This window comes from Sander vitreus, chromosome 22 (assembly GCF_031162955.1).
Source record: "Sander vitreus isolate 19-12246 chromosome 22, sanVit1, whole genome shotgun sequence".
In the NCBI taxonomy this organism is placed as follows: domain Eukaryota; kingdom Metazoa; phylum Chordata; class Actinopteri; order Perciformes; family Percidae; genus Sander; species Sander vitreus.
The window spans coordinates 1,265,625-1,288,241 of record NC_135876.1 but is presented as its reverse complement, the minus strand read 5'-3'; the positions used below and the strand labels follow the sequence as shown (position 1 = coordinate 1,288,241).

Here is a 22,617-nt window from a genome sequence, read left to right as displayed (position 1 = left end):
TTACTCCGCTACATTCATCTGTTCAGCTTTAGTTACTAGTTACTTTAGTTACTCCGCTACATTCATCTGTTCCAGCTTTAGTTACTAGTTACTTTAGTTACTCCGCTACATTCATCTGTTCCAGCTTTAGTTACTAGTTACTTTACTTACTAGTTACTTTAGTTACTAGTTACTTTAGTTACTCCACTATATTCATCTGTTCCAGCTTTAGTTACTAGTTACTTTAGTTACTCCACTACATTCATCTGTTCCAGCTTTAGTTACTAGTTACTTTAGTTACTCTACTACATTCATCTGTTCCAGCTTTAGTTACTAGTTACTTTACTTACTAGTTACTTTAGTTACTCCACTACATTCATCTGTTCCAGCTTTAGTTACTAGTTACTTTAGTTACTCCACTACATTCATCTGTTCCAGCTTTAGTTACTAGTTACTTTAGTTACTCCACTACATTCATCTGTTCCAGCTTTAGTTACTAGTTACTTTAGTTACTAGTTACTTTACACATTAAGATTCCTGCTCACAGAACACATGTAGTTTATAAATCTGATGTTTTATTCTAAAGTAAACTAGCCAACAATATAACAGCTACTAGTCCAGCTGAGAGGATCAGACCATTAAATTTGAAGCTTTTTTTCGATGCTTTTGACGTTCTTTTTAACGTTCTTTTTAACGCTTTAATTGACGCCTCTGAAGCTTTTTTGACTCTTTCCAAGCCTTTTTTTGTTTTCCACTTTCTCAAATGGGAGGATTTTATCTGCATTGAGTACTTTTACTTTTAATACTTCAAGTACATTTTCCTGCTGATGCTAGACTTTTACTTGTAACAGAGTATTTTCTAAAGTGTGGTATTAGTACTTTTACTTAAGTAAAGGATCAGAATTCTTCTTCCACCGCTGAAGTGAGTGACAGCTGGTGAATGTGCAGACCCGTAGTCTCATTGGTGGAACAGCATTCATCCACCAGAGGGAAGCCTTCCCTTCCCTTTAAACCACCTTCAATCTGCAGCTCAGTGCCTGACACTGAGACAGTATATAGACATTTATCTCTGAGCCAAATCAAGCATGGGCACATTTTTGTATCAGACAACGTCCAGAGAGATAGTTCCAAATGCTTGTCGACACAGCGATACGTTTACCGGCCTGTAGTAGTCCACTGGCATCAACTCTCTTTGCAGCAGGCTGTCAGGTTATCTTTCAGCCCCTCTGCTGTGGGAGGTGTCAGCCTGCTCCTCCCCTTCTATCTAACTGGATGATCAGCTATCCAGCGCCCAGGCCTGACCCCAACTGGTGACACAATCTGTCTCACACAAACGAACCATAACAACATCTGATTCAATTAGAGCGTGACAGAGAAAAAAAAGAGAGGGAGACTGTGTTGGAACATGATGCTTTTCATGTTTACAAGTTAGTTACATCAGCTGGCCTGTCCCATTACCATTTTTGCATTCATTATGTATGGTGCAGGAAGAAGTATTGACTTCTTTTGAAAGCTAATAGTTGCTCTCTGGCTTGTCGTATGTTGTACTGCTGTAACGTGAGGAGGAAGTTACGTATAGCTGATTGCAACAACACCCTGAATCCTGTTACCAAATAATCCAGAGTTCAAAAAGGCTTCAGCTGCCAGCAGCCGGGGCCTTTGATTTTAAGCAGAATAAATGCACAGTCACACATTCTGCCAAATATTCTCTGACAAGAACACCCTTGAGTTTTGGTCTTTGCTAACCTTTCACCTCTTGCAGCCTGCAAGCTACTGTCTCTCTCGTCTGTTTGTCCTGCGCTTTGTTGACCAAATCAATAGGAGACGCTGGATGTTGACAGCGCGGCCTGATGTGTGTTCAAACCGTACAGATGTGTGTGTGAGACTAAGACTGAAAGGCACAAAGACATTTCCTTGTTGATTCTCAGCAGCAGCACGGCACTGTGGACAAAAATAACAGTTACGTGATGTGTGCACTTCAGTGTCATGTTGTATGCTTGTGCCCATATTGATTCCAGCTATGACGCTCATTTTTTCCCCCCATCCATTGAAATGTTGTTGATAATCCCATCAGCTGTAGGTCAGCAGAGGTCCTGCCGGGCAAAAGGCTGTCATTTGGATGTGCGAGTTTTTTAAAGTGGCAGACTGAGCCCATAGAACATGTGTATTGTATTCAGATAAACAATTTGTTTAAAATGAAAACAAGTCAAACTAATAATGAATGTAATGTTTTTATTTAGCAGAATTACATTGTGTTGTTCTATCCTGTCCAATATTTCCTATATTTCTAAGCAGATTTTCTATGCTGTATTCTGACAAACTGTTTTTTTTGGACTTCTGGAACCACTGTTCATGTGAACATAGCACTTTTACAAAAAATGTCTCTAGTGTCACTTTCCCTTAAGGAAATATACACAACAATATTACAACACATTAACACATAAATGCTGAGATAAAGATAACATAAAGCAAAGCAAGTGCACTTTAACTTCACCTGAACTATCATAAAAAGCAGTGGTGGAAGAAGTATAAGTAAAAGTCCCGCATTGAAAATGTTACTTTAGTCAAAGTATGTAAGTTTCATCAGGAGAATGTACTCAAAGTACTCGATGCAGAACTCTCCTCCCGTTGTAGAAAGTGTAAAGGACCAACCAGCTGTGTGTTTAATGGTCTGATCCTCTCAGCTGGACTAGTAGCCGTTATATTGTTGGCTAGTTTACTTTATAGGCTACTGTGATACAACAAGTACCTCAACATTTGTACTTAAGTATAGTACTTGAGTAAATGTAGTAACATTCCACCACTGATAGTGAAGGAATATTAGAGTGATTGTTATTATTTCTCTCCAGCAGCCGAAGGGTTAAACTGGGGAGGAGAGCGCGGTAAAAGCTACGTCAAATGACACAAAGATAGACAGAAAAAGACCGGAAATTGTCCAAGGTTGTCAATAAAATAAAAGTGTAACATTTGTAGCCTAACACTCCCACTCCAATTTATTTGTTATAATAATAATAATAACAATAATAATAACAAAACAAGTAGCTCACTGACAGTGTTTGGAAAGCCAAGGGCAATGCTGAATAACAAAAAAATTACTTCTCATCAATAAATAAATAAATAAATATGTACAGGAATAACAATGATAACAGGCAAAACATAACCAACACAATCTAAACTGTCCTCTCACGATAATTAAAGAGACCGTGCTAATAATAATTAAAGCAAAAAATGCAGTGCACTATGAGTATCAGAGTCCATATACATAGTGGAGCTGATTGGTCATGCAGATTCAGATTGCTTTACATTTACCTATGCTTTAAGGGTATGTAATTAAAACAAAAATAAAAATGATTTAAAACTGAATATCAGTGTATCGCTGTATTTTTTTACACATCTTCTAATAGCCTACTCAATACATAAGCTACAATGGTGTATGAAATATTGAATCTATTCGTGTTATTGACGCTTTTATATTGAAAATCCTTTACAATTAGCGCTTCCTGTTACTGTCTCTGACTTGACCGCGCAGGTCTGAGCTGCAACATCAACAGCAGCCTTGAGCATAGTAGCGCTGCTGCAGCCGGATCTCGCGGACAGAAAGCGGCGGCCGTGTTTGTGTCAGCGAGCCGTCAGATAAAGCACCTTTCTGGCTCTCATTTGATTCCTTCTCGCTTCACCCGAAGGGAGGGGACCGCTCGAAAAGGAATACCAAACCCAGGAAGGAGGTGACATGCCCTTTACCGCTTGGTGCAGTCAGTGCGCTGATCGCTGTCAGACGTGGACGAGGTAAAGACCCGGAATGGTGCATTTAAATTGTTCTTTTTAACGCGGAGGAAGCCTGTCCCGGTTTTCAATCTGTTTTAGGATTATTTTCCGTGGGGTAATAACGACATTACATGCCCGATCGCAGAGCCGGAGCGACGGGAAAAATGCAGCACAGCGGGTGTTTGGCTGCAGGTGGATGGCCAACCTGACGGTCCCATCCGCCGCGTCCCTCCCGTTCAGCCGCCGCCGCCGCGGCAGCAGCAGCAGCAGATCTGGCGTCATCCAGAGCTGTTTAAACAAACTGAAAACAGAGAGAACTAGATAAAGACAAAAACAACACAAAAAAACGAGCCATGCTTCCAGGGGTCGGCGTGTTCGGCACCAGCCTGACCACCAGGGTGATCATCCCGCTGTTGAAGAACGAAGGCTTCGCCGTCAAAGCGCTGTGGGGCCGGACACAGGAGGAGGCGGAGGAGCTGGCCAAGGAGATGAACGTACCGTTTTACACCAACCGGATCGACGACGTGCTGCTGCATCAGGATGTGGATTTGGTTTGCATCAACCTGCCGCCTCCTCTGACGCGGCAGATCGCAGTCAAAACGCTGGGTGAGTCCTGCAGCTGCTGGGCGGGCGGGAGGGATGGATGCTGCGGCCCTGGTGTGGTGTGGCTTGGATAGATGGTTCAATGGTGGTTGGCGAGCTGACAGGCAGTACACCGGGCCACTCGCTTATCAACTTTGTGGGTTTATTGTCCTGCAGTGGAGCAGACTAAAAGTCCAGTGAGGTTGGAGTTTAGATCATAATGAAGCTGCCCTCTTGGCTGACTTATGTGAGGCTGCTGCTGTTGGCCTCAGGATTGCAGCTACAGTGCTCTTGAGCAAGGCCCTGCCCTGGACTTAGGGCTGGGCAATATATCGATATTGTATCGATATCGTGATTTGAGACTAGATATCGTCTTAGATTTTGGATATCGTAATTACGATCTTAATACGATACTCCAAAAGTAGGGCCTTGCTTACCCAACGTAATATCGTAATAGGACTTAAGTGTTGTCTTTTCCTGGTTTTTGAAGGCTACATGACAGTAAAGTGATGTCATTTTCTGACTTTACAAGACTGCTTTCTATTATTTGCCTTTACCGACTTATGTCCACATTATTGATGGCTATTTATCTTAAATCTATTTGTGAGGATATTTTGTTAAAGCATCATTTGTCAACCCTAAAATATCGTCACACGGTACCATGGGCGTAAATCTGATCGAACAGTAGGGGGGGACAATAAACATAACATTTCGGAAGAGCAGTTTTTGAAGGGGACACAAATAATTCAGCCAATTCTACTGGTAGAGGACGTGTTCACAGAGGAAAGCCTTAAAACTATCATTAGTGTAGCATGGAGACTGTACCATTATCCTTCTTTTCAGTGTTTCTCTTGATTCAATAAAAAAGATGACTATATTGACCAAAATATTCTTCTTTAAATTCATGTATTTATTTTTAAGTTGTTTACAATCAAGCCACAAAAATACCTTAAAACATAATGACTAATTTTTAAAAAGTGTCCCCATATAAAAGAAATACAATACTTTTTTACACTTGTTAAATTAGCTGATCATAATGTAAATGAGTGAGTCACTGGTGAAGATCATCTGCTCACCCTGACAGACACACACCTCCAAAAATATGAACTGAGCTCAACACACTTACCTGAGACTCTACACCTGTCTGTCCCAGGTCTCCCTGAGACTCTATACCTGACTGTCCCTGGTCTCCCCGAGACTCTCCACCTGACTGGCCCTGGTCTCCCCGAGACTCTCCACCTGACTGGCCCTGGTCTCCCCGAGACTCTACACCTGACTGGCCCTGGTCTCCCTGAGACTCTCCACCTGACGGTCCCTGGTCTCCCCGAGACTACACCTGACTGGCCCTGGTCTCCCTGAGACTCTCCACCTGTCTGTCCCTGGTCTCCCTGAGACTCTACACCTGTCTGTCCCTGGTCTCCCCGAGACTCTACACCTGTCTGTCCCTGGTCTCCCCGAGACTCTACACCTGACTGTCCCAGGTCTCCCTGAGACTCTATACCTGACTGTCCCTGGTCTCCCTGAGACTCTCCACCTGACTGTCCCTGGTCTCCCTGAGACTCTATACCTGACTGTCCCTGGTCTCCCTGAGACTCTCCACCTGACTGTCCCTGGTCTACCCGAGACTCTCCACCTGACTGTCCCTGGTCTCCCCGAGACTCTCCATCTGACTGTCCCTGGTCTCCCCGAGACTCTACACCTGTCTGTCCCTGGTCTCCCCGAGACTCTACACTTGACTGGCCCTGGTCTCCCCGAGACTCTCCACCTGACTGGCCCTGGTCTCCCTGAGACTCTCCACCTGACGGTCCCTGGTCTCCCCGAGACTACACCTGACTGGCCCTGGTCTCCCTGAGACTCTCCACCTGTCTGTCCCTGGTCTCCCTGAGACTCTACACCTGTCTGTCCCTGGTCTCCCTGAGACTCTCCACCTGACTGTCCCTGGTCTCCCCGAGACTCTCCACCTGACTGTCCCTGGTCTCCCCGAGACTCTCCACCTGACTGGCCCTGGTCTCCCTGAGACTCTCCACCTGACTGGCCCTGGTCTCCCTGAGACTCTCCACCTGTCTGTCCCTGGTCTCCCTGAGACTCTACACCTGTCTGTCCCTGGTCTCCCCGAGACTCTCCACCTGTCTGTCCCTGGTCTCCCCGAGACTCTACACCTGTCTGTCCCTGGTCTCCCCGAGACTCTACACCTGACTGTCCCAGGTCTCCCTGAGACTCTATACCTGACTGTCCCTGGTCTCCCTGAGACTCTCCACCTGACTGTCCCTGGTCTACCCGAGACTCTCCACCTGACTGTCCCTGGTCTCCCCGAGACTCTCCACCTGACTGGCCCTGGTCTCCCCGAGACTCTCCACCTGTCTGTCCCTGGTCTCCCCGAGACTCTACACTTGACTGGCCCTGGTCTCCCCGAGACTCTACACCTGACTGGCCCTGGTCTCCCTGAGACTCTCCACCTGACTGGCCCTGGTCTCCCTGAGACTCTCCACCTGACTGTCCCTGGTCTCCCGAGACTCTCCACCTGACTGTCCCTGGTCTCCCCTGAGACTCTACACCTGACTGGCCCTGGTCTCCCTGAGACTCTCCACCTGACTGGCCCTGGTCTCCCTGAGACTCTCCACCTGACTGGCCCTGGTCTCCCTGAGACTCTCCATCTGACTGTCCCTGGTCTCCCCGAGACTCTCCACCTGACTGGCCCTGGTCTCCCCGAGACTCTACACTTGACTGGCCCTGGTCTCCCTGAGACTCTACACCTGACTGGCCCTGGTCTCCCCGAGACTCTACACTTGACTGGCCCTGGTCTCCCTGAGACTCTACACCTGACTGGCCCTGGTCTCCCTGTTCCTCAGGTGTTTCTGTCTCCTTTGCCTGTGACATAGTGACGTTAGTATTTCCATAAGCACCCATTCTTATAAAGATGTTACCAAATTGTCTTGCTATGAGGACTTATTGTACTTACTTGGCGTTTTGGTGTAAGCCTACTGAAAAAGGATCTTATGTCTGTTGTCATTTTATCTGAGCAACAACAACACAAATCTTTAACGTCAGATGTCTAAATATGAGTTAGGTTCATAGGTTCACCACGTGGTTATATTATAATTATGAAATGATCTTGCGTCCTCCACATAAGTATTAGGTTTCTTCTGGGACAGAGGATATATATTTAACTGATCAGCCACTTAACTTCATATTGAGCAAAACACAACTGTAGATCTTCAATATTAACCCTAATATCAGTTCACATACATAACGTTAGGCTTATCGCCGTGGTAACGTTAGTTGTAGTGGGTGCATTTCTATCCAACAAGCTATTAAACAAGCTAGGTAACGTTACATTATATTACACTAACATAGCAAACTTTTTGTCATGACTAATTCATTAATTACTCAGCATCATTTCTATTTGAGAAAAGAACAACTTCATCTGATGTTTAATGTGAATAAAACAGCCTTGAACTGCCTACTTACTACACTCCTGTCACTACCTGATGGGACTGGGAGTCTAGTGCAGATCCTAAGGTACAGCAGGCAGTGGACCAAACCACTGTGAGGCAAGGGAGGGGGGACTCAAAATGTTTTTAAACTTAAAAAGCATTTTTGGGGGTTTGTATTGTTTTACTACTTACACAGATATTTTAAGTATACATCATCATGTTATTTACAATACACAGCATTGTTTTAATGATATTTCTAGGGGGGGGGGGACAACCATTAGATGTGGGGGGGTCCTGACCCCCCCCGACCCCCCTGGGATTTACGCGCACGGTACACATCGAGGTATTTGTTTACCAATATCGTGATATTTGATTTTCTCCATATCACCCAGCTCTACCTGGACTCGTCTTCAGGTGCAGCAGTGTGTGCAGTAACGCTAACTGTCGAGTAGAGGCAAGAATGTCCCTTCGACTTTACTGTGTGTATTTTTATTGTTATTCTGCCGCTTTTTTAGATGTTATTGATGCTGTGCTTTGTACACTGGGAAATGGGAAAGTTGGTAAAAGTCGGTCACTGGTGACTATTGTTGGTCTTCTAGCCCACTGATATTTAGGGACCCGCCATCTCCTTCTGTATTGAATGTCTATGTTGTTTTCAAGATTGCCTTGCTGTAATTGCCCACAGGGGACAAAACAAAGTTGAAAGTTGAATTTATAATTCCCTCCCTCGAGCACAGGATTTAAATATTGTGACCTTCTCTGACAGGATAGGCTACAGTTTCTCTCTCAGCACATCAAAATGTCCTGCCTGTGTGATGTTAATGTATTGTATTAAAAGAGGCCTGCTTGTCTTCATTGTATTGCTAAGGAAACAAGCCCACAGCAAAACTGGATGTGGGTTTAGGGGACTCCCCATTAAACAAAGCCCTTGGTGAAATGCTAAACTTAACCTGTGTTAGTGAAACTGGCAGACACAGAAGATGCCTGAATGCAAGAAAAGATAGACGCACAAAGAGAGGTTGTTCTAGTTTAAATCTGGAGCAATGCAGCTTATTTTGGAGATCCCATTCGGGAACTGTTGAGTCGCTGTGAAAGAACGGAGGCAAGGACTACTGAGCTGTACTCCACACAGGCTTTATTTACCCCACAGTTTGGCAGCAGAGCTCAGCTGGCAGTAAGCTTGAATAGGTCAGGTTTGTGGCTGAAAAACAAGTGGGTCTAAAGATACTTAGCATCCAGGGAGTAACTGGGTGAAACACATTGGATCTTAGCTACAAACCAGTTTTTTGGGGGAGGACAGCAGGGCTGCAAGTAGTGATGGTCTTCATTATTGATTCAGCTGAGAATTTTTACGATTAACACATTTATAAAACACAATTTCCCAGAGCCCAAAGTGACATCAACCAACTGTCTAAAAACCAAAATGAGCCATTGTAGTTGTTCTGGAGCTTTCAATCATAACACATGATCTTCATCACTAGATAGAAAAACAAATGGGAATTTGATCTGCAATCTAGAGTTGGGCATGGGAGAGGGAAGAGCTGCGGGAGTCTGAGCTGCAGAGGGACTCTTATGGAATAGGTCTTGTGACTGGACTCGGCTGATGTGTGCTCCTTTTGACCTTAGCTGAATGTCATGGTTGGTCATCCGACTTTTTGATGTGTAGCACGGGATGTTTTTGAATGTCATAAATTGCAAGTTTTCCTCTTAATAAGCATGCAGAGTTTGAATTAAAAGGGCCACATCCATCTGCAGGCATAACTAGTAGGGCTGTGCAATTAATCAACATTTTAATCGTGATTACGCTTTCTGTTCCTAACTATCACAAAAACAGAGTAATCGAGAAAAACGATTATTTCGCACATTACATTTTGCAAGTTAACTCTTATTTTGTCTTGTGTTCTAAATGAGAGAAACAAGTTCATAGGGAGTGGTATGAAGGGGAATTTCACAGTTCAAGGTGTTTTCACTGTTGATTTGTTCAACTTTTACGCTGTTTTTTAGATACAATAATTGCAACATTTTTCCAAAAGTCAATGAGTAATTGTGTTAAATAATTGTGATTTCAATATTGACCAAAATATTTGTGATTATGATTTTTCCCATAATAGAGCAGCACTACTAACTAGTTGAATTGGGTGTTTCTAAAGGGCTTCCGCATATTGCCGTGGTTGAAAAAATGTCCATAAAGTAGCCTGTGACTCCCAATGTAAACGTGTAACTTCTGCCTCGGCATCCCAGCATCAAGATAAGGCCTCTGTGGCTCCATTCACTCTGACACTGCTGCTACTGTTTGCTCGTCGGCTTCAGTAAATTCTGTGGAGTGGCAGCGTGAGCTAACAAGAGGGACAGGCCCTGAAGTACAGTAGATGGTGTTTGTTTATACCATGACCACACTAATGTCAATATATATACACCCGCTAAATCATAGGGCAAACACACACTTTACTGTTGAGGAAATAAATCTCTTTCCTAAGGAGGGTCTGGCTAGTCCACACCGGATTCTGGGATAGGAGAAAAACGTGCTCTGGTTTATTGTCATTTCTTTAAACCAATCACAATTGTCATGGGTGGTGCTAAGCACGGAGCCACGGTGCCTCTGCAAAATAGTCTCAGGAAGGAACTTGTTTTGGTGGAACATGTGGACGTTCAAAAGTAGTTTTAGTCGTGCAACAGAAAACTCAGATTGGACAGATAGTCTAGCTAGCTGTCTGGATTTACCCTGCAGAGATCTGAGGAGCAGTTAACCATAGTCCTCACAAATCCACCGTTTAGAACGCCAACACAGAGAAAGAGGAAGGTGACGGACATCTGGCCAAAAATGAGTGAAATCCGGCGGAATTTGCTTCGGCAATGGAGCAATACCAGAAGTGGAATGTCCAGGATATAGACTAGTCTCCACCTAAGCCGAATGAATGTAACATCAGTCCTGAGAATCTTACTAAAAGACTTCTCTCAGATCTGATGATTGTAGTCGGTCCCCAGTGGACTTCTTTAGCACGTTTTGCCTTTAAACTTGCATGTTTTTTATTCATTATCTTCTCTAGCTTTTCTAATGTTTTAGACACAGATATGATAATAATAATGGTCCAAAATAATGTGAAATTGCATATTTCTTCCATTGAAAAAAATTTACATTTTCTTGAGGGAGGACCCTCCCCCCCCCTTCCACAAACCTAGGGAAAAAAATGGCATGTGTCAGTGTTTGTAAAGTCCAAATGTAACCCTGTATGAAAGTTGCACAAGCCAGCTGATCCTGAGCCAGAATCACTAATCATGTCCCAGTGAACTTGACTCAACCTGTACACCAGCCACCGCAAACCAGTCAATGACCATTCTTTCTCTCCTTCCTCTCAGCTCATTTCCTCACAGCTCCATTGTGTGAGCGCTGCTTGTTCCTTTCCCAACCTCCTCTCCTCCCCAGCCAAGTCTGGTATCCAATCCTATTCATGTTCTGTTGGATTACAAACAGTGTTTGCAAATTCTGTTGAACCTGGTTTCAATTATCATACAAAAAGTCAAAATTGGAGTTCACTGTGTACGTATTGGTGAGGCTACTTTACTGGCTGATATTGGTGTCAGTATTTATATTATAATATGTTGGGTAATCATTTATGATTATTTTTCAATATGGATAGGCCTGTTGTTTATTTTTGATTGATCTATTGATTATTGTACCTATAAAGTGACAAATGCTGCTCAAGTTGACATCTTTGTCTGACCAACAGAAAACTCAAAAAGAAAAGTTCATTTTCAATGACATCAAACTGAGGAAAGCATTTAAGACTAATTCAGACTATCAGCTCCACACAACTCTCTCTGGATTTCTCAGTAGGACTATGTTCAGAAACTGGTGTCGTCCGGCAACTTTCATGCGCAGAAACTCGAGTGAACATAATTATCTTTTTTACAGTTTTTTATTCTCCGTGTCCTCCTTGGTTACTAGTAACTGTGTGGAGGAGGGGTGGGGGCTGTGCGCGATCATGGAAGGCTTGTATCACGTGGACGCGCCGACAGTTTTGTTGTCATTACTTCGAATTCCTCATGGGGGAGACAGAAACTACGCACTATAGACCCTTTGCACGTGACATCACCCTCCACTCGCGCAAATTATGAACGCCATGACGGATGCTAAACGCATACGTTTTCGTTCGTGTTTGTGTTCTCACATTCACAATCTGCAGAGTAATCCTCACCAACACAAGCATGTGTATGTATTGCCTTCCTGTTTTAAATCAGTGATAAATAAAATTATCTTCAACCACCTAGCTAGCTGCCGTGCTAACCAGCTGTTCCTGCTAACAGGACCAACCCGATGATGACCCACATAACTAGCTAACATCGGTTATTCACTGACCTAGCTACATATCCAAAAAAGAAATCCGTTTCCTTGATCATTTAACTTAACACACATACAAAAAAATATTGGTTAAATTAAAGATGACATGGCACGGAAACTTGCTTCAAAAAGGCGAAAAAAAAAACAAAAGTTAAATGCGGGTCTGCGGAGCTCCTACCCCGGCTAGCTGACGAGCTAGCTTTGGACTGCTAGATAGCTGCTGCCCATCGCGACCGACCATGTCCTCTAAAAACATGGGCTACGTGTTATATAAATCTTAACTTAAGTAAAGAATAGATGTTAATACAAAATAAACCCTAGCTTGATGTCTTATATTTGCCATTATGAGGTATCTCCCCCCGCCGTTAGCATAGCATCGCGTACCTGTAACCCAGCCAGCTACAAAGAACTGGGAAGCATCCAGACTTTTAAAAGCTTTGAGATCAGCACCAGTATATGGGGGTACCCCGTTTACCACACAGTGGTACAGATCAGCACCAGTATATGGGGGTACCCCGTTTACCACACAGTGGTACAGATCAGCACCAGTATATGGGGGTACCCCGTTTACCACACAGTGGTACAGATCAGCACCAGTATATGGGGGTACCCCGTTTACCACACAGTGGTACAGATCGTGTGAACTGAAGTCGGGCAGAGTCGGTGATTTAATAAGGTCCGTGAAAACAGAGGGAGAACGAATTAAGGGTCGGTATCCAATCCTGCTATCTCCAACTTCTCCAAATACTGCTCTTTGTGAGCACCTACCAGATGCCCTACCTCGACCGATAACGGCACGACAACTTGTTGTTCAATAGAAGAAGCCATAAGTGTGTTATGTATTTCAAACTGATTGAAACTATGAAACTTTCCGCTCGTCTACTACTGTTTAGCCTGTGCTTCCGCCGTCCGTCATGGCGTCGTGGTCACGTGTTTGCAAAGGGTCTATAGCTTAAACGACTCAGCGATTCAGCGGTATAAGGATGTATGTTTTGATGCGCTTTACTTTGGACCTTGTAAGAATTCAGGAGCACCTGTACATCTCAGTTGGGGGTCTGGTGTTAGACGTACACCCATTCCACCAAAACAAGTTCCTTCCCGAGGCTATTTTGCAGAGGCACCAAGACGATTGTGATTGGTTTGAAGAAATGCCAATAAACCAGAGCACGTTTTTCTCCCATCCCGGAATGCTGTGTGGACTAGTCAGACCCTCCTCCACAGCGCTGTGGAGGAGGGTCTGGCAATGCGAGACTACTTCGGGGCTAACTCTTTTCACTTTACCCGACAATTGGGAAGCAGGACACTTTGCTGGATCTTGATGAGCTGCAACATTTATTCATGGACAAACTGAAACCATATAGTACATTTACTACTACAACTTTACCTTTAATTTGTTCTCTGCTCCGATCGCAAACACCCATCTGCTCTGATCCACCGTCTTTCTCTAGCTGGCTCGGCCACACACTCACTATGTCCACACTATGCATTGAGCTAGTATTTAAAGGAGCAACGCTGCTCTTACAAAAATCTTATATGAGAACATGTGGATTGCACTTAAACCCGGCCTTGGCCATTTTCGCACAGTATTACTGCTAGCCTTAAACTTGCGCGTGTTATTTTACAAGCTGTTGTTTTTTCATCTGCTCTCATTCATATATATGTCACGTTGAGCGTAGAGTGTAAGCCCACAGGGCCAGGTGTTTCCGACCCTGTTGTTGGTTAGATTGTGTATCAATGAAAAACCAAACAATTATTTTTTTTGATCGCAGCTTTTGCGATTTGACAATCTTGTTCTATTATATCGCAATGTCAGTTTGAATTAGATTAATCATTCAGCCCTTGCAAAGATGTTTGCTAATATATTTGATATACCAAACATACTGTGTATTTGTCATTGTATTTAAATGCGTTCCTTTAAGGGTCCCACTTCTGATAAGATAAATAAACCGGTATAAAGTAAAACAAGCATTGTCAGAAAGCTGAAAACAGGGCTGTTAGTCTGAGCTCATGAATATTTAAATTGTTGATGTTTTGGAGATATATGGTTTTCACATGACAACAACAATGTTACATATTTTCTACCTTTGAAGAGATACTAACATAGTACTTTTAAGATTTCTGCATACCCTCTCAATTACAGTGTTATAAAAGTCCAATAAAACCATTGTATAGAAAGTAGACACATAAGAAATAAAAGTCATTCAAATGAGTGTCAGCTGAAATGAGCAGTGAAATTATCCCCATAATACGTCAGTCAGAATTTCAGTATATTGCATCACCACAATGCATGACACCTCCATGAAAGTTTCACGCCCTGAGCGGCCAGTGAGAATGCAAAACTAACTTCCTCTTCTGTCAGGGTGTGTGAGCTGATAGTAATCTGCCTTTGGCTGGCTTATTGCTTACCCCATGAGATAAATTGATAAGTGTGATCAGCCTTCTTCAACAGAGGAATGTGAACTCTGGCTTTGAAAACAGTTTTGTGTTATTTTCTGTCTTAAAGGTCTCATATTATGCTCATTTTAGGGTTCATAGTTATATTTTGGGTTTCTACTAGAACAAGTTTAAATGCTTTAATGTTAAAAAAAAACACTTTATTTTTCTCATACTGTCTGTGTATTCACCCTCTGTCTGAAACACTCTGTTTTAGCGCCTGTCTTTTTAAGCCCCCCTCCCAAAAAACCCAGTGTCTCTGCACCATCATTGCAGCCGGGGATGACTGTAACGGCACTGTAGCGTCACTTTCCACCTATATATATATATATATATAGTATACTTGTGACATCACAACTGTACGGAAGTCCTGATGGCACAGTTTCTGAATACGGGCTGTGTGCATTTCTCTGTGGATTGAGCATTTTGATACTTTCACAGTATTAATATACAGTAGTACCTCGACCTGATTTATTATTTTAAAAAAAGACATGGGTCGGGCGCCCAGATAGCTCAGTTGATAGAGCGGGCGCCCATATATAGAGGTTTAGTCCTCGACGCAGCGGGCCAGGGTTCAACTCCGACCTGCGGCCCTTTGCTGCATGTCATTCCCCCCCCCTCTCTCCCCTTTCACATCTTCAGCTGTCCTGTCAAATAAAGGCCGAAAATGCCCCAATTTTTTTAAATACATGGAAATCTCACCTTTTACAATATGGCACCTTTAATTTGTCTTTTAGCCCATTTTAATGTTACACTAAATATATAGTCAGAAGGGGATATTTAGTTGGTATATAAGTATCATGGATGGACTATTGAGCAGGCCTACTGGGTAGAAGCCCATGGGCCCTGGAACAGAACCTCTGAATGAACGACTGTTAACATTTGTTGTTGGAGAGTCAATTAAATTACTTCAAAGAGCAAGCAGGCAAAACAAGATGCGAAATGACGGAATAGAGACGTAAAATGACTAAAAAGAGATGTCAAATGACTAAAGTTCAGATGGCTAAAAAAGAGTCGTAAACCACTAAAACTTGAAGCAGAACTGCTAAAGAGAGATTTCGCTTAAACTGACGCAGCAGACATGTAGTATGAAATGCCTACTTTAACCATATTGACTTGAGCAATGAGGAAAAGTGGAAAAACACTGCTCCACAGGTTGTTCAGGTTTGATCAGAGTAGGCTCGTCCCCTCAATCCATCAAACCAGTCAGTCTTGTTGGGCTGCATCTCTCCTTCCATATGGATTTCTCTCACTTTCTTTTCCTCCTTTCTCTTTCTTACTACAATGGCATTCCTGAGGCATCTGATGTCAACTCAGGCTTTCTTGGTGTGTTGGGAAGGCAGGGAACTTCACACTGTGCGCACACACACACACACACACACACACACACACACACACACACACACACACACACACACACACACACACACACAAAGACAGACTTGTGTGAGGCTGAAGGATTTCTTGGCCACCAGCTTGTGAAAGTATGATTTCTTAAACCAGAGGATTTTGAAGGATGAAGGATTCTTTGGTCTGTTTTTTTTTTCAGATCCATTCGAATACATTAGCATTTCCAATATACTGCAGCCTGAGGAATTCAGACACTGTGTCAGAGCCTTAAGATACATTTTAGTATGGCCGATTGTAAGTTTCTCAGTAGAATTAGTTATTATCTATATTTAATGTCGCTTGAAGTAATAGCTCTTTAGTGTTTCAGAGCTGTAGTTTATTCATGGGATCAATGCTTGTAAAAATATGAAAAATATGAAAAATAGGAAGGCTGGTGCCCCAGTTTTTTTGTCTTTTAGGTTTAGAGTACAGCTTTTGTTTTTAGGCATCATTCTAATGTCTGTAAAAAAAAAAGGTTCCATGAGAGACCATGAGATATGTCTGAAAGTTCTGGGCTGTAACTAATAGTTCCTTATCGATTAATCAGGGGATTATTTTCTCAATTAACATTTGATGTATTAAATCTTAGAAAATAATGATTGATGGCCTCAGATAGATAGATTCAGTTTAGTAGCACATAAGACGAAAAAAAAACAACAAGCAAATCATCACAATTGAGAAACTATATTAGGGAGTGTAAGTTGATTAAAATAATTAGTCAGTTGTCAAATTAGTTGCAGATTATTTTCAGTAGATGAACTAATTGACTGATTGTTTCAGCTTTTTATTTTTGTTGACATCACTTTTTAAGATTGTGCTCTTATTGTGGTGCGTTTTCATCCTGCTGTGTGTGAGTGGAGCAGCAGCTTGTGTGCCGGCCAGATGCTGAGAGGCAATCTGAGAGCTGAACTGAAAACGTTACACAAGCAAGAGTTTCATTTGCACTTTCTGTCCCTTTGTGCAGTTTAGATTTGACAGTGGGAGGAGGAAGTGGTGGGAGAGGTTCCCTGCAGCATGGTGTGACCTCTGGGGGGGTTCTACAGCGATGAGCAACAGGCATGGAAGTGTATCTTTTTATGGCAGTTAACGGCACTTCATGACGTTTATGTAAAATCCCCTTCATCACGTTGCTCCGTTATTTATCAGATTGGGAAAAGGAACAAATTCTGTCATCACATCAAGTAGAAATGTAACCACACACACTCACAGTGAAATCCAAAGAGCTGCTGAAAGGCCTCCCCAAACCTTTTTAAAGTATATCCAAAATGAATGGTATCTCTCTCTCATGTCAGTGATAGAAACTATCAGGTATCAGGTCTGAGCCACTCGCCCCTACCGACCTACTGTGCTGCTGTCTAAGAATAGCATCTAATACTCATCCTGCTCCAATAATATTTTGAAGCAAAGTAGATGGGCAGTTTGGGTAATTACCCAGCCTCCATTACTCATACAAGGGCTGGGCATATGGCCATATCTTTTACGCCGATATACAGTAGGTCATTTCATATCTCGATGACGATATGTATCACGATATAACATGTCATTTAATAAATAAATAGATTTATCTAGTCTAGATGCAATAACCAATGTGGTAAAGCATGTTTTTGTATTCTCCAGTGTGAATTCAGTATTTGACAAATGAAAGGTAATGAGTATTTTCTCATTTTATTAAGAACTTTAGTGCAAAATGAAAATAACATGAGATCAGAACGTAAAGTGTCATCCAAATAACGTAAACATTGCCATATGCCAGTTAGGCCGCTGTTTTTTTTGACATTGCGATAGAAACTATATAGACAATAAATATATACGACAGACATCGTTTTAACCAGATACTGTCATATTGGCCAGCCCCACTTCATACATTTTCACATGTACTCTTAAAGCTAACAGCTAAAAAGTCAGATATTTTCCTGAGGAGTCAGTGGAGACCAAAACAGAGCTAAAATCCGTGTGGATATTGGCCTTACACTTGACAACGAGCAGATGGAAACATGACTTTGAATGCTAATGCAGTCTGCTGGATGTGTACATATGCAACTGTTTGCTGACATTTTCACCATAACAACTTTTTGAAATTTATTTTCCTGCATTGAAAATGTTACTTAAGTAAAAGTATGTAAGTATCATCAGGAAAATGTAATTAAAGTAGTACTCAATGCAGAACAATCCTCCCGTTGTAGAAAGTGTAAAGGATCCAAACAGTTGTGTGTTTAATGGTCTAATCATTTCAGCTGGACTTGTAGCTGTTATATAGCATTTTACCGTCACATGTCCACATTGGGTGAACAGCGAGTGCTTAGCAAATTCTAGGTGTTATAGGTTTCGGTCTTATTGGGATGAATGTGTATATTTTTTAAACAGAAAAACAAATACATGAATACACTGAGAGGAAAGTAACTGTGCACCCCAGCAGTGAGCAGGATGATGTTTTGAATGATTCAGTATTCAGTCATTTCATTTCAAACCTTTATTTAAAACTCAGGGCCCATTGAGGGAGACCTTCATTTTTAACGGGGCCGAGTGCACAGCATGCATTTTAGCAAATAGACAATAACATTTAAAATAAAACCGATAAAAAATGTAAACATTCATGTAAAGCAGACACAATAAGTAGGCCTGTAACAATTATTACATAATTGTCAATTGTTTTACATAATCGCCATTTTTTTTAAATTTTTTATTGGTATACAGAGCATTAGAGAAAAACAATAACCATTAAAAACACCTTGCATCCTTCCCAACACCCCCACCCTCTCAAAAGCAAGGCAGCAAATACACAAGTCAGGGACGTATTCACAAAGACACACAGAGACAAGCAATAGAGTCCACATTAGTACGATCAAAAAACATCTGACCAACCTCCAGGTTATTACCGTCACATTTCTCATGGATTTCACATACAAAAAAGAAAGCAAACAAAACGCTTGACTGTCTTTTGATAACTTGTGCATAATCTTCAATAAAAGGGCTGTCTGGTACCAGAAACAGACCTGTGTACTTGAATTAAATGCATATAGTATACATTATATAAAGTCTACTCTTCTGGGAGCAATATATAAGGTCCACTTAAACCATAAGCTGGCAAAATCTTCTTGCTGAAGTTTGAGATAATATGTCAATCTCTCCATTTTGTATATGTCATAAACTATGTCTATCCAGTCATCGATCAAAGGAGCCTGTTGCTTCAGCCATTTACGGGTTATGGCCTTTCTACCTGCAGCTAGTAAGATGGACATATGCTTCTTGTCTTTAGCATTTATCACTTTTGGAAAGTTACCCAGGTATAGAATGTTACATCTGAAGGGACTAGTAATTCGGAGAACCTCCAGTAAAACCTGGTGGACACTTCTCCAGTAAGGGAGCCATTTCTTTGTTTAACAGCAATTAATTGCTAACATTAACTAAGGTCTTAAAGTGCTCATATTATGCTTTTTGGCTTTTTCCCTTTCCTTTATTGTGTTATATATCTTTTTTGTGCATGTTATAGGTTTACAAAGTGAAAAAGCCCAAAGTCCCCCCCAAAGGGACTTACCATCTCCAACAGAAAACACTGTTCACAAACTGCTCCAAACAGCTCTATTGTAGTCCAGCCTTTACTTCAGAGACACACGTGGTCACTTTGGAACACACGTTATAATGCTCACCTAGCTGTTAGCATGGCACGCCCTCATACTCTGCTTCTGACTGGCTAGTAGTCCTTACCTAGGTACTGTCAGGGCACGCCCTCATACTCTGCTTCTGACTGGCTAGTAGTCCTTACCTAGGTACTGTCAAGGCACGCCCTCATACTCTGCTTCTGACTGGCTAGTAGTCCTTACCTAGGTACTGTCAGGGCACGCCCTCATACTCTGCTTCTGACTGGCTAGTAGTCCTTACCTAGGTACTGTCAGGGCACGCCCTCATACTCTGCTTCTGACTGGCTAGTAGTCCTTACCTAGGTACTGTCAGGGCACGCCCTCATACTCTGCTTCTGACTGGCTAGTAGTCCTTACCTAGGTACTGTCAGGGCACGCCCTCATACTCTGCTTCTGACTGGCTAGTAGTCCTTACCTAGGTACTGTCAGGGCACGCCCTCATACTCTGCTTCTGACTGGCTAGTAGTCCTTACCTAGGTACTGTCAGGGCACGCCCTCATACTCTGCTTCTGACTGGCTAGTAGTCCTTACCTAGGTACTGTCAGGGCACGCCCTCATACTCTGCTTCTGACTGGCTAGTAGTCCTTACCTAGGTACTGTCAGGGCACGCCCTCATACTCTGCTTCTGACTGGCTAGTAGTCCTTACCTAGGTACTGTCAGGGCACGCCCTCATACTCTGCTTCTGACTGGCTAGTAGTCCTTACCTAGGTACTGTCAGGGCACGCCCTCATACTCTGCTTCTGACTGGCTAGTAGTCCTTACCTAGGTACTGTCAGGGCACGCCCTCATACTCTGCTTCTGACTGGCTAGTAGTCCTTACCTAGGTACTGTCAGGGCACGCCCTCATACTCTGCTTCTGACTGGCTAGTAGTCCTTACCTAGGTACTGTCAGGGCACGCCCTCATACTCTGCTTCTGACTGGCTAGTAGTCCTTACCTAGGTACTGTCAGGGCACGCCCTCATACTCTGCTTCTGACTGGCTAGTAGTCCTTACCTAGGTACTGTCAGGGCACGCCCTCATACTCTGCTTCTGACTGGCTAGTAGTCCTTACCTAGGTACTGTCAGGGCACGCCCTCATACTCTGCTTCTGACTGGCTAGTAGTCCTTACCTAGGTACTGTCAGGGCACGCCCTCATACTCTGCTTCTGACTGGCTAGTAGTCCTTACCTAGGTACTGTCAGGGCACGCCCTCATACTCTGCTTCTGACTGGCTAGTAGTCCTTACCTAGGTACTGTCAGGGCACGCCCTCATACTCTGCTTCTGACTGGCTAGTAGTCCTTACCTAGGTACTGTCAGGGCACGCCCTCATACTCTGCTTCTGACTGGCTAGTAGTCCTTACCTAGGTACTGTCAGGGCACGCCCTCATACTCTGCTTCTGACTGGCTAGTAGTCCTTACCTAGGTACTGTCAGGGCACGCCCTCATACTCTGCTTCTGACTGGCTAGTAGTCCTTACCTAGGTACTGTCAGGGCACGCCCTCATACTCTGCTTCTGACTGGCTAGTAGTCCTTACCTAGGTACTGTCAGGGCACGCCCTCATACTCTGCTTCTGACTGGCTAGTAGTCCTTACCTAGGTACTGTCAGGGCACGCCCTCATACTCTGCTTCTGACTGGCTAGTAGTCCTTACCTAGGTACTGTCAGGGCACGCCCTCATACTCTGCTTCTGACTGGCTAGTAGTCCTTACCTAGGTACTGTCAGGGCACGCCCTCATACTCTGCTTCTGACTGGCTAGTAGTCCTTACCTAGGTACTGTCAGGGCACGCCCTCATACTCTGCTTCTGACTGGCTAGTAGTCCTTACCTAGGTACTGTCAGGGCACGCCCTCATACTCTGCTTCTGACTGGCTAGTAGTCCTTACCTAGGTACTGTCAGGGCACGCCCTCATACTCTGCTTCTGACTGGCTAGTAGTCCTTACCTAGGTACTGTCAGGGCACGCCCTCATACTCTGCTTCTGACTGGCTAGTAGTCCTTACCTAGGTACTGTCAGGGACACGCCCTCATACTCTGCTTCTGACTGGCTAGTAGTCCTTACCTAGGTACTGTCAGGGCACGCCCTCATACTCTGCTTCTGACTGGCTAGTAGTCCTTACCTAGGTACTGTCAGGGCACGCCCTCATACTCTGCTTCTGACTGGCTAGTAGTCCTTACCTAGGTACTGTCAGGGCACGCCCTCATACTCTGCTTCTGACTGGCTAGTAGTCCTTACCTAGGTACTGTCAGGGCACGCCCTCATACTCTGCTTCTGACTGGCTAGTAGTCCTTACCTAGGTACTGTCAGGGCACGCCCTCATACTCTGCTTCTGACTGGCTAGTAGTCCTTACCTAGGTACTGTCAGGGCACGCCCTCATACTCTGCTTCTGACTGGCTAGTAGTCCTAACCTAGGTACTGTCAGGGCACGCCCTCATACTCTGCTTCTGACTGGCTAGTAGTCCTTACCTAGGTACTGTCAGGGCACGCCCTCATACTCTGCTTCTGACTGGCTAGTAGTCCTTACCTAGGTACTGTCAGGGCACGCCCTCATACTCTGCTTCTGACTGGCTAGTAGTCCTAACCTAGCTACTGAGCATGTGCGACTCCCAACAAAGATGTTACAGCAGTGAGAGGTCTCACTCTGTAGCTAAAACAGAGAGCTCAACACACAGGGTGAAAAGAGGAGCTGCAGCAATGTGCAGTACAACAAAAATATGGTGCATAATATGAGCACTTTAAGGCCTATGAATAAAGATGCGTTGTTTACTTCATAGGCTGTGTATTTGTGTTACTACATTATCTTGGTCACATGACCTATATATACTGATATATATAACAAAAGATGTATCAGGGAATTCATTCAAAACCTTAATTTGTTTAAAAAAGTAATACATTAATAAATGTAAATTTAATAAATGAAAGAGACAGTTTCATATTGTTAATCGCAATTATTTCTGAGAAAATGAATTGTATAGCAACATTTTTGAATCGTTACAGCTCTAACAATAAGATACATAGAAGTCATTTATCAAAGCCTTAAATTGACTGATAGATGGGGGGAGACCAATTTGTAGTTGC

General features: G+C 43.3%; 1 protein-coding gene across 1 annotated transcript in view; it reads left to right on the top strand.

The window, feature by feature from the left end:
• Positions 1-3,505: 3,505 nt before the first annotated feature.
• The window catches only part of gfod1 (glucose-fructose oxidoreductase domain containing 1), a 60,310-nt gene continuing 41,198 nt past the window's right edge, over positions 3,506-22,617 (top strand). Inside the window, exon 1 of the mRNA XM_078281307.1 lies at positions 3,506-4,350. Coding sequence (XP_078137433.1) covers positions 4,098-4,350 — 253 coding nt within the window. The 5' untranslated portion in view covers positions 3,506-4,097. The remainder of the gene's footprint in view (positions 4,351-22,617) is intronic.